Consider the following 11,581-nt stretch of genomic DNA (forward strand, 5'->3'; position numbering starts at 1 on the left):
CAGTAAGGATTTATGCAGATGATGTCTTATTGTAATTCTGAGGCGCAGCACCTGAGGACAGTACTACCACCAGTGAAAGGCAGAGTAGGAAAATATCTGCTGATTTCCCTAAAATGTTTGACTGCTGTAATACGCACATGCAACAAACATGAAAAAATACATCCAAAACTGTTAGAGCTCCATGAAGGTAACAGAAGAATGACAGCCTAAAATATAAATAGAGTTCAAAAATCATGAGAGCTAAATGCTCTGTAATTTGGCAAATATTTTTATACTGAATTATATAAATGCAGACAAACAGAAAAAAAAAAAAAAGTTCTGCTGCTCTCTAAGAGAAGATATCCTACAAATTTCTCTCAGCATGTACCTACTAAGGCCCACCTGGGCACTAAATGAGCTGCACCAATACACGGCACAGCAACTCAAACTAACCAGGCACCATGTAGTCACACAGACACACAGAGGAAAATGTACCCCAAGTGTGAATCTCAGCTGGCATGAGAGCCCATAAGAAGCAGGAAAAAATGGCTCAAAAAATTCTATTAATCACCAGTAATTATGAATACATTTTAGAACAGAACATGTATTGCAGTACTTCTTAAAGCAGCCGTACCAGATTCTCAGCATATAGATCCATGCTGCTCATATGAGCTGTACCAGAGCCCTGGCTCACACTGACAACTAGAGAACTGCTTTCCATTACTGCTTTCCATCAGCAACACCTGCACTTTTATAATACCACCACTCTGAGAAAAACTATGCAATAGGCTTACAATTAAATTTCTCAGTTATAACACTGAGGAATGTAGTCACTGCTTTGGAAGTTATATAGAGTCTCTGTGCTTTGGTATAAGCAGACTCACAAAGTTTCTTTATTGGTACATATTCTTCAGAAAAACACAGAAGCAAATACATTTCTGTGTGATAGTGACATCCAAAATACCCTGTTTATTTTCCATGTCATGTTTATTGTAAGTAACAGAACAGACTACGTCTTTGGATTCGAAAAACTCTTTCTTCCAGCAAGTTAATAAGAGTTTGTTGGAAGGATACTCCAAAAAACCACTTAATTGTTTGTAGCTATATGGCCCCAGTTTCTGACTTCAGGGTTAGATCTACTCATGGTGTGTTAAAAATCCTATCCCATGTATCAAAGTGGTCAAAATCTTCTGAACTGCATAAAGCTCATCTGCAGTGAAGATGTGGTTCTTCAAACACAGAGACAAAATACTACCAACTTGGCTGATCAGAGTAAGTTGTGATTCTTAACAGTGCCCATCTTGTTTTATGGACTTCTGGTTTCAGAAAAATAAGCCCGTCTCTACTTTATGTGCTTTCTCACAAATAGCAGCTTTAAATGAGCTAGAGCAGTTTTCCAGTTTTACTAAGTTTTAACATGTGCATTTCATATTATTCCATAGTTCAATCAGCAGATGACTCATAATAGGTTATAAGATCCCTAAAACATGCATTTAGTTCCCAAAAGATTTTGTGAGATCCAAAGGAGAGGAAATTTTCTTCAGAGACAAAGTTCTCACACTGAAGTCACGAACTGGGGAAAACACTGGGAGCAGGCTTAAACCTATGATTTGGGTGATCTCCACCTCTTCAGAAAATTTGGCTGGTTTAGGTGTTAAGAAGAACTAGCAGGATAGGGACTTTGCAAAAGAGACATCACTACTTCTTCCTTAACTGGAAGAGGTGGGTGTAAGGTAACTGCTAACAGGGCCAAGCACAGGGCTTAAAACGCTTCGCTCACAGTAAGACTATCGTTTGGTTCATAAGGTAAGAGGAGTTGCAGGAACATGACTCATGCTCAGTTACTCCCCAGTGAAGGGTAGTAATCATGTTACAAAATAGACTGCCTTTAGGAGCAATGGAAGGCACGTTTCTGGAAGGCCACTTAGGGGACCAGCACCTTGAAAGGGAAACAGAGGCCTTCAAAATCAGATCTAAGTCTGCCCACCACAATCCCTCAATAAGGATATGCAAGGCATATCTACATTCTGCACAGGTGGAAATGACTTCTTCATCTGAGCCAGTATTTTTTTTGCACAAAAACTGGGCATAGCATTAGACCAAGTCTGGCACCTAGTGAAATACAGAGGTATTTCTAGTACAGTTTTGTAAATACTATGTTGTAAATTGTAAACCTATACAGCAAAGGTATCTGCATATGCATCTGAACATTTGATTTTCCTTTAGCTTCCTTTATATTGTAAATAACTACTATACATTTTTTTAAAATACACTTACTGTCCACACAGTAATAGTTTCATCTGTTCGACGGACTTGTATTTCAAAAGACATTGCCAGCTCAGCATCATGCGCTGACTTGCCAACATCCCATTCCACCAGCAGCCGCTGAAGAGTCAAATCCTTGGAAATGTTAAGGTATGTTACTGGAAACACAGTGGATTCTAGGAGCACAAAAAGGACACAAAAATATTAATGTTTTGCTAAGTTACAAAGCAGATCTGAAACAACAGTGGTTAGAAGTAAGATAGGTTCCACACCAGACACGTTCTGATGGGGGGGGAAGTGATCAAGACTGCTGTTGATCTCAAAAGCAAAAATAATCTTTCATCTTAAGGCATCAGCAGGCTAGAATGAGATTCCTGAATCTACCCAGTAGCCCCTCACCATGACACTGGGTATGCTAGTTAATTTCTTTATGCCCTCAATTTACTAGCTACTTTATGGGAATATTGATCCACCCCTCTATAGTCTTATGAAGAGGAACAACATAATGTATTAACAGGGACTGGAGCACAAAAAGGACACAAAAATATTAATGTTTTGCTAAGTTACAAAGCAGATCTGAAACAACAGTGGTTAGAAGTAAGATAGGTTCCACACCAGACACGTTCTGATGGGGGGGGGGAAGTGATCAAGACTGCTGTTGATCTCAAAAGCAAAAATAATCTTTCATCTTAAGGCATCAGCAGGCTAGAATGAGATTCCTGAATCTACCCAGTAGCCCCTCACCATGACACTGGGTATGCTAGTTAATTTCTTTATGCCCTCAATTTACTAGCTACTTTATGGGAATATTGATCCACCCCTCTATAGTCTTATGAAGAGGAACAACATAATGTATTAACAGGGACTGAATCCCAAGAAATCCCAACCCCCAGCAAGCCTTCTCATCATTAGAGCAGAAAATCCAGGCTCAGTTTTGCTCTCTGACCTAATTAAGATTAAATTAGTTAATGCAAATCAAGTATTTGAACAGGATAGGTTAAGAGTTTCCTTCCATTAGCTAGCTCAGATGATAGTCTAGTATTAGATACATTCCTGGTTGCTCTACATAGAGCTTAGGTACTTTAGTCAGGGCTGTGGATTCTTCTACTGGAATTAGACACCTAGTTATAACAACGCCTCTGTCCTTTTGTGGGTCTGGAGTTAATTCCCAGAATAAAATAAAGTTTAAAAGTCAGACTGAAGTTCCTTTTGGTGTCAGGAAAGGAAAGGCCCCTTAAGAAGACTAGCCTGCTGAAAAGTACAGGTCACCTTATGAGTGGTCCCTCTTTTTAGATGTTTGCTCTGTCACCCCTCCCAAAAAAAACTAGCCCTTGGAAGAGATGAAATGTGGTGCTCACTGATCTGTATCTTCTCTCCTTCCTGAAAAATAAACAAACAACCAACAAAAAACTCCCCTAAAATTGATCTGGTTGTTAATGAAGCCAGGAAACTGAAACGGCCAAGTAACTATGCTTTTTCTTTTGTCACAGTTGCCTTCCAAGATGCTTCTGCTTGTTACAGGGTCAGAATACTTATACTGACCAGGACACAGAAAAGAAATCACAGAAATAACTATGCTTTAATAAAACAGAACTCATTCTGGACATTCCTGCCCCACTACAGCCACAGTCCTCAGGGACATGCTGGATTGAGAGACCTCAGCAGCTCCTTCTCACAAAACTGCAATCTCCAGCCATTTCTCCGAGATGTGCTTCACCCACTGACCCAATGATTATCTGAGACATTTACAGAATGTGACAGGCAGAAACACAAGCATTCAGGAAATAGTTTGAGAATCTATGTTTTGACAGATGCTTCTGGCAGCAACCAGATATCCAAACCATTTTGCAATTTATCCTGTGGTGTCTGCTCTGCATTAACTTCTGTGCAACAGTTTCCCTATGTATGGATCTTTACATTAACTGTAGGAAATGAAAGGCTCAAGAGAAGCAGCAGTTATAACAATCCCAGATCAATCAAAGGAAGCAAATAATACTTTATAAGCATAGTTATTAATTATGAGAATACAGACACCGACACAGCTCAGTTGTTTATACAAGTCCAGCCTATAATTAAAGAATAAATGGAGGAAAGTATATATTGTACCATTAGTAACAACTTATAAAAAAACGCTGAAAGAAAGGATTGTTTCTCTTTTAGCAAATCATCTACAAACTCTGTTGGTATATTTTTAATCAATTCCATTTTGAAAGGTACTGGAAGTCAAAACAAAATGAAAACCATATGCTTTCGATCTAGAGGGAACTACTGGAATAGGCTTCTTCAGATATGCTTGGAAGAATAAATCAACATTTCATTGTTCAAACACCTGGCCTCAGAAACAGGATTGTGGTATCCTAAAAAAGTTTCTGAGGAAGAAGTATACACACACATATATGCACACGTACCTTCAATCAATTCTCACTGCAGCCTTAATATATAATTACTGGAAAAAGATGAACACGTTTAAATTACATGAAAACAGAATTTGACACTATTAGTGTCTTCTGTAAGGTAAATGCAAAAATGTTTCAAGTGCAGAAGTAAAATTTCCTTTTTGGCTACGGTTATGACATGGTCCTTAAAAAAACATACCTGCTGCTTGACAATTGCTTTTGAAAAATAATGGCCATTGGTTTTATACTACCATAAGGAAACCCAGCACCTATGACAACTAGTAGATGTCTGGAACTCAATAAACAAAGTGAAAGGCCTGGGGATAAATTTCACTTGCCTAAATGATAAGGGAGCAGCAATTTTAGGTTTTACTGGAAAACAGAAATATTGTTAGCTTCACTGCCAAGGACTGACCAGGCAAGAAGCCAGAAAAACCAAAGCAACAAAGTGAGCCATAAAATTAACTGTGGAAGCAGAGTATCTTACGTCATGTTGGGAAGGTAAGACAAGACACACTTCATCTCCCCGCATTCTACAGACTTTCACCATCAAAACAAGATGAAGCCTGTTAAAATCCCAGTTATGCTAAGGAATTGACTGTAATGTTGTTCCTCTCCCATATGTAATCTTAGCTGCTCATTTTCTGGTCAACCTTACCTGTTTGTTCACCATCCTTCTACCTGAAGCACCATGTACCAAGCCTCTGAGAGGATTTCATTTCACATATGCAAATAGGTGGCTGATCTAAACGTCTGGCCCTTGCCATTCTTGTGTTTTCCTTCTGTAGGGCTGAAGCAAGGTGGGGGAAACAGATGGGCCCAGCACAAATAAACAAACCTAAAGGAAGGGACCCAGCTAGTCTCTCAATGAAACTGACAGACACAAAGACTCCAAGGGAAAGGAAACAAATACGCCTGAAAGAAAAGCCAGCCCATTGGCAGAAACCCCTTCCTTTTTCAGGACGGGGTTTCTGCCAACCATTATGGTGCACCATTAAAAGAAACCCCTGCGTATCTTCTGCATTACCCTATCCTCTTTTCTGCTCCTTCTCTAGCCAATTCTGACTGCAGGTGTCACTACTATCCCTATTGCATTGATGATGAGCTTGCCTCTCTTCTCTACATCTGTATCTTTTTGTCCAAGCTAAAATCTCATCCCTTGTCTCACCATGGAGAATATTTTCACCTGCCACATTTAATTAACTTGACAAAAAAACAAAGGTCTCATTAGTTTCTGTCTTTTCTCCATCTGTACGAGTGTACTATCTCATTTCAGTTAGATGACATATCACTTCAGACCTCACACAATTTTGTTTTCCTCAGAGTCTGGCGTAAGACAGTCTAGATCACCAGTCAGGGCTTATACACAGTACCAACAAACAGAAGAAACAACATAGTTAAGGATATATCCAAGATCTTGAAGACCACTGAGTTACAATGTGGGACTTAGAATCATAGAATCATAGAATCATAGAATCATAGAATCATTAAGGTTGGAAGAGCCCTCCAAGATCATCGAGTCCAACCGTCAACCCAACACCACCATGCCCACTAAACCATGTCCCTAAGCGCCTCATCTCCCCGTCTTTTAAATACTTCCAGGGATGGTGACTCAACCACTTCCCTGGGCAGCCTGTGCCAATGTTTAACCACTCTTTCAGTAAAGAAATTTTTCCTTACATCCAATCTAAACCTCCCCTGGCGCAACTTGAGGCCATTTCCTCTCGTCCTTTCGCCAGTTACTTGGGAGAAGAGACCGACACCCACCTCGCTACAACCTCCTTTCAGGTAGTTGTAGAGAGTGATGAGGTCTCCCCTCAGCCTCCTGTCCTCCAGGCTAAACAACCCCAGCTCCCTCAGCCGCTCCTCATAAGACTTGTTCTCCAGACCCCTCACCAGCCTCGTTGCCCTTCTCTGGACACGTTCCAACATCTCAACATCCTTCTTCTAGTGAGGGGCCCAAAACTGAACACAGTATTCGAGGTGCGGCCTCACCAGGGCCGAGTACAGGGGCACGATCACTTCCCTGCTCCTGCTGGCCACCCTATTTCTGATACAGGCCAGGATGCCGTTGGCCTTCTTAGCCGCCTGGGCACACTGCCGGCTCATGTTCAGCCGGCTGTCGACCAGCACCCCCAGGTCCTTTTCCGCCAGGCAGCTTTCCAGCCACTCTTCTCCAAGCCTGTAGTGCTGCATGGGGTTGTTGTGGCCGAAGTGCAGGACCCGGCACTTGGCCTTGTTGAATCCCATACAGTTGGCCTCAGCCCATCCATCCAGCCTGTCCAGGTCCCTCTGCAAAGGGACCTTCAAGACTTTTGTAGCATAATTTACACATGTAGAAATATTTGTACCATTCACAGTTATAAGCTTCCCTTCCTAGGAAAGTTAAATAAACAAGGCATCTTAAGACTTGTTTTAACTTGAAAGCTAACTCAAGACTATATGAATACCTTTATGATTATCAACAGAGACTAATTTTATTCCTGAACAACTGCATGTGAAAACAAGTGACCAAGTTATTGTAATGCAGTAACTGTTTGGACTTGCCTGCATTACAAAGTTTTGCCACTCTAGGGGCATTGGTAATACAGTCTTAAAACTGAGGAACTGGCACCTTGGGTGAATGGAGTGTGAACACATGAATTTCAACATTGAAGAGAGGCAAAAAAGTCTGAAACAGATATATTACCCCCTTCAGTATGATAGCATTTATACAAAAGAACACCCCTCTCCCTTCTTCACCAACTTAATTAAGGCAATACAACTTCTATAATGCAGACTATAGTCTGGTAAGTTCTGCCTTCTTAATGGTGGTCACAGAAAAGTCAATTAAAAATATTCATTCCTTTTTTTTTCTTTTAATGGAGTCGTGTCCAATGCTACTGCCAGCAGCAAGTGTGCAAGCAGTACTTTTACCTTAAAATACACACCCTTCTGGAAAGTTATCCCTACATTCAACTTTGTTCCCTCCGAATTGCATATTTGCTTTTTTATTTGTATTGGATACATATGTGAAGTGTAAGAAATAAAAATCTGGCCCTGGAATCTTGTGGCACAATCAGAAAAGAGCCAACAGAAGTGCTAAGGTTTTCATAGATGAGACAAACAAAAAAGAGAAAGTGAAGCCAAGAGGTAGGAAAGCATAAAAGTTGTCAAAGAGGAAATAAATTATTTGAAGAGGACAGAGTACAGATCAAAACATATGAGACAGAGGAGGGGCAGATAAATAAATACATTCTGGCTTCACATCATTGCAAGTTATTGATTAAAAAGGCAATTTTGCATGATAGAGATATAAAAGGTAGTTATACAAGATGCTTAATCACCTTACCAAAGAGAATCATTTGCTTAAGCGAGTTACATGTTGCTTGATCACTAGAGACTCACAAATGAGCAAGTCCAAAGCTTCGGTTGTTATAGATTGCTTCCAAATAAAAAAGCAAATGTTCAGACATTTACCTTGCTGTGAGTATGCAGTGTAGCAAGTCCTCAGGGGGAGCAGTACTGCCAGAACCATGAAGGGATTCATCATTCATCTGCCTTTTCCTGCACAAGACTTATCAGGAAAGAAGACGTTTCCATTTATTTCTTTTACGAGAAATGCATGCCAGACAATAGTCCACATAATATTACTGTATTTAAGAATGAATAAAAGCTCAACCACACAGACTCCAGGCCGTTTAAGAGAAATTCAGGAAGAATGGACAAAGAAAGATAAGGAATGAAAAAACCCTCTTGTTTTTAGGACCTGGTTACAGCATAGGGAGAAATACACCACATTCAAAAAGTTCAATTTACTCTAAACAAATAAAACACACAATATCTTTAAAGTTTTCCCTCCACTTATTTCTAAGGAATGTTAAAACAAAAGTTTGTCGTGATAACGTCCTGCACAAATAACAAGATATCCATCCTAACAAGGAACAAAAAAAAAAGCAACAAAGGTGCAAAAGGCCTTGTGGTTTTACTCCGCCTAGAGCCTGACTGATGAATCCAGCAGGCTTTGGCAAGCATGGTCTTGCCCTTTGGCAGCACCCAGGACACTATATGGAGGGTTTTATGGACTGGAGTTGAAATACATGTATCAAAGTCTTAGCAAGTTCCATTCCTAGAAGGACTGTCTCCTCAAGCACCACATAGCTCTATCTAGCATTCCTTTTACAGCTCTTACACTCACGTTGTGACAGGATGAAACTCCATTTGACTTGCACAGGCCAGTCTTGAGGGACTGATCATTACGTCAGATCTCATATGACATGAATCACCTGCAAAATCCCTTGTGTGGAAGGGAGAAGTAAACAACCAGCAGCAGTATGATAAAAGCACTCAGGCACAGAGGGTACAGGAATCCAAACAACAGGAACAGGACTATGGATACAGCTATCTTTAACTTTTAATTTCCACTTTTTACATTTCTGGAGCTGTGTAGAATACTGATAAAGAGTCTTCTACTGCTGCTTCCGTGCAGGACAGATAACCAGGATGACCTTCTGTCCCCACTAATGCCAAGGACAGAACATTTACTGACTTCAGGAGGGCCAGGAATTCACTCCAGAATTTCTTCCTAGAAGAAAACTTTCAATTTAATACCTCAGAGCTACAGACACTTAAGTTTAATGACCCTCCCTTAGATTCACTGGTTTTGAGAAGCTCTGAATTTCTCCAAAGGATCAAAAGAAAAAATTTCAACCTTTTTTTTTTTCACCTTTCTAAAGGTCACATGGAAAATGTGACCTGAGTCCTGCGTGCAGCACTGCAGCCCAGGGCTCAATGCTCACAAGCACCCTTCCTGCACTGTGCCCCAGCTTTTTCCTTGTGAGCACAAATGCTTGTTGTGGTTTAACCTCAGTCGGCAACTGAGCACCACACAGCTGCTCGCTCACTCCTCCCCCCGGCAGTGGGATGGGGGAGAGAATTGGGAGAGTAGAAGTGAGAAAACTCATGCGTTGAGATAAAAACCGTTTAATAACTGAAATATAATAATAATAATACAAAGCAAGTGATGTACAATGCAGCTGCGCACCACCCGCCAACCGATGCCCAGCCAGTCCCTGAGCAGCGGCCCCCCCGGCCAGCTTTCCCCCAGTTCATGTACTGAGCATGACGTCACATGGTATGGAATGTCCCTTTGGCCAGTTTGGGTCAGCTGTCCTGGCTGTGCCCCCTCCCAGCTTCTTGTGCACCTCCAGCCTTCTCAGTCGGTAGAACATGGGAAGCTGAAAAATCCTTGACTAGTGTAAGCACTGCTTAGCAACAGCTAAAACATCGGTGTGTTATCAACATTGTTCTCATACTAAATCCAAAACTCAGCACTGTACCAGCTACTAGGAAGGAAATTCGCTCTACCCCTGCCGAAACCAGGACAATGCTTCACATGGAGGCCCTCATATTTAAAAGGTTGCCTTGCCTAATGTATAGGCGTCTGCAGCCTTTCTTGCCATTTTACCAATATCCTCAAAAGTATTTGGACAACAGTAAAATCAACATGAATAAAGAATCTAAATATTTTTGAGAACCTAGGCCTAATTCACATGCAACTAATAGACTGTTCCAAGAACTGACTTAGGGAAATCTGCTTCATTTTGGATTTTCTAAGTTTAGACTTTTTTTATCACCTGATCAAATTTAATATCTAAAAGGGAAAATAATTTTATATGTTTTGTTTGGAATAAACACGACAGAATAGCTCTTTGTTATAGAGCAGTGACTGGCAAGTAAGTGACACAAAAAGAAGTCTTTCCAAGGCAGATTATGTTAAAACTTCCGGTAACTCTTCAATAGATTGTTATTCTTTTGAATTATATGAGATGAATATTGAGATACAAAGCCAAATCTTGCATGCCCTTTTTCAGAAAAAAGTGAAAATAAAACTGCCTTTAAAGTAAAGGGAGTTGACTCTCTGCTCTAAGACCAATTTAATACAAAGGTGGTCAGTTAGGTTCAGTGGCATAACTCCAGACTTAATTGTATCAGCATGATGAAAACCTGGCCCCAGAGGACTCCTGATTTTGTAAACATCTTTGGGGTTGGACACAAAGCTATTTGCCCTATTTGTCGTGTATCACTTAAATTCAACATTAAATACAGTGGGAAAGTATTGTGGAAGTCATGACATGTTAGACTATATGTTAAAATTACTTCCTATTTAGAAAACAAATCCAAACTCTTTTCTGCTCTTAAGAGGCATTCTCAACTATTGTATTGAAATAAATGTCTAATTTAACACTCTCTCTCCAGTCATTTACACTGTCAGTTCACTAATGACACAGCCTAGATCACTTTTATTGATGCATAGTACAAATGCCATATGCTACTAAAGGGCAGTGTAATATAATAAACGACCATCAAAATACAAACATATTTTGGACAGCTACAATGCTTTTCACTATTCAGTATATTAATAATCTAGTTGAATACTGCATAATCACAGAATCATAGAACAGTTTGGGTTGGAAGGGACCTCTAAAGGTTATCTAGTCCAACCTTCATGCCATGGGCAGGCACATCTTCAACTAGATCAGGTTGCTCAGAGCCCTGTCCAACCTGACCTGGAATGTTTCCAGGGATGGGGCATCCACCACCTCTCTGGGCAACCTGTGCCAGTGTTTCACCACCCTCAGCATAAACAATGTCTTCCTTATATCTAGTCTCAGTCTACCCCCCTTTAGTTTAAAGCCATTCCCCCTTGCCCTTAGCAGGCAACAGGCCCTGCTAAAAAGTTTGCCGCCATCTTTTTTCTAAGCCCCCTTTAAGGACTCATAGGCTGCAATAAGGTCTCCCCGAAGCCTTCTCTTCTCCAGGCTGAACAACCCCAACTCTCTCAGCCTTTCTTCACAGGAGAGGTGTTCCATCCCCCTGATCATTTTTGTGGCCCTCTGGACCCGCTCCAACAGGTCTGTGTCTTTCTTGTGCTGAGGGCTCCAGAGCTGGACGCAGTACTC

The 11,581-nt window shown here is 40.7% G+C and overlaps 1 protein-coding gene across 1 annotated transcript in view; it reads right to left on the minus strand.

Annotated features, from left to right (window-relative positions):
• OSMR (oncostatin M receptor) overlaps positions 1–11,581 on the minus strand; it is a 38,850-nt gene that overhangs the window by 22,271 nt on the left and 4,998 nt on the right. The window contains exons 2-3 of the mRNA XM_009329432.1: positions 8,100–8,196; positions 2,257–2,420 (exon numbers count right to left, since the gene is read on the minus strand). Coding sequence (XP_009327707.1) covers positions 2,257–2,420; positions 8,100–8,172 — 237 coding nt within the window. The 5' untranslated portion in view covers positions 8,173–8,196. The remainder of the gene's footprint in view (positions 1–2,256; positions 2,421–8,099; positions 8,197–11,581) is intronic.

Source organism: Pygoscelis adeliae, unplaced genomic scaffold, assembly GCF_000699105.1.
Source record: "Pygoscelis adeliae isolate BGI_AS28 unplaced genomic scaffold, ASM69910v1 Scaffold47, whole genome shotgun sequence".
In the NCBI taxonomy this organism is placed as follows: Eukaryota; Metazoa; Chordata; class Aves; order Sphenisciformes; family Spheniscidae; genus Pygoscelis; species Pygoscelis adeliae.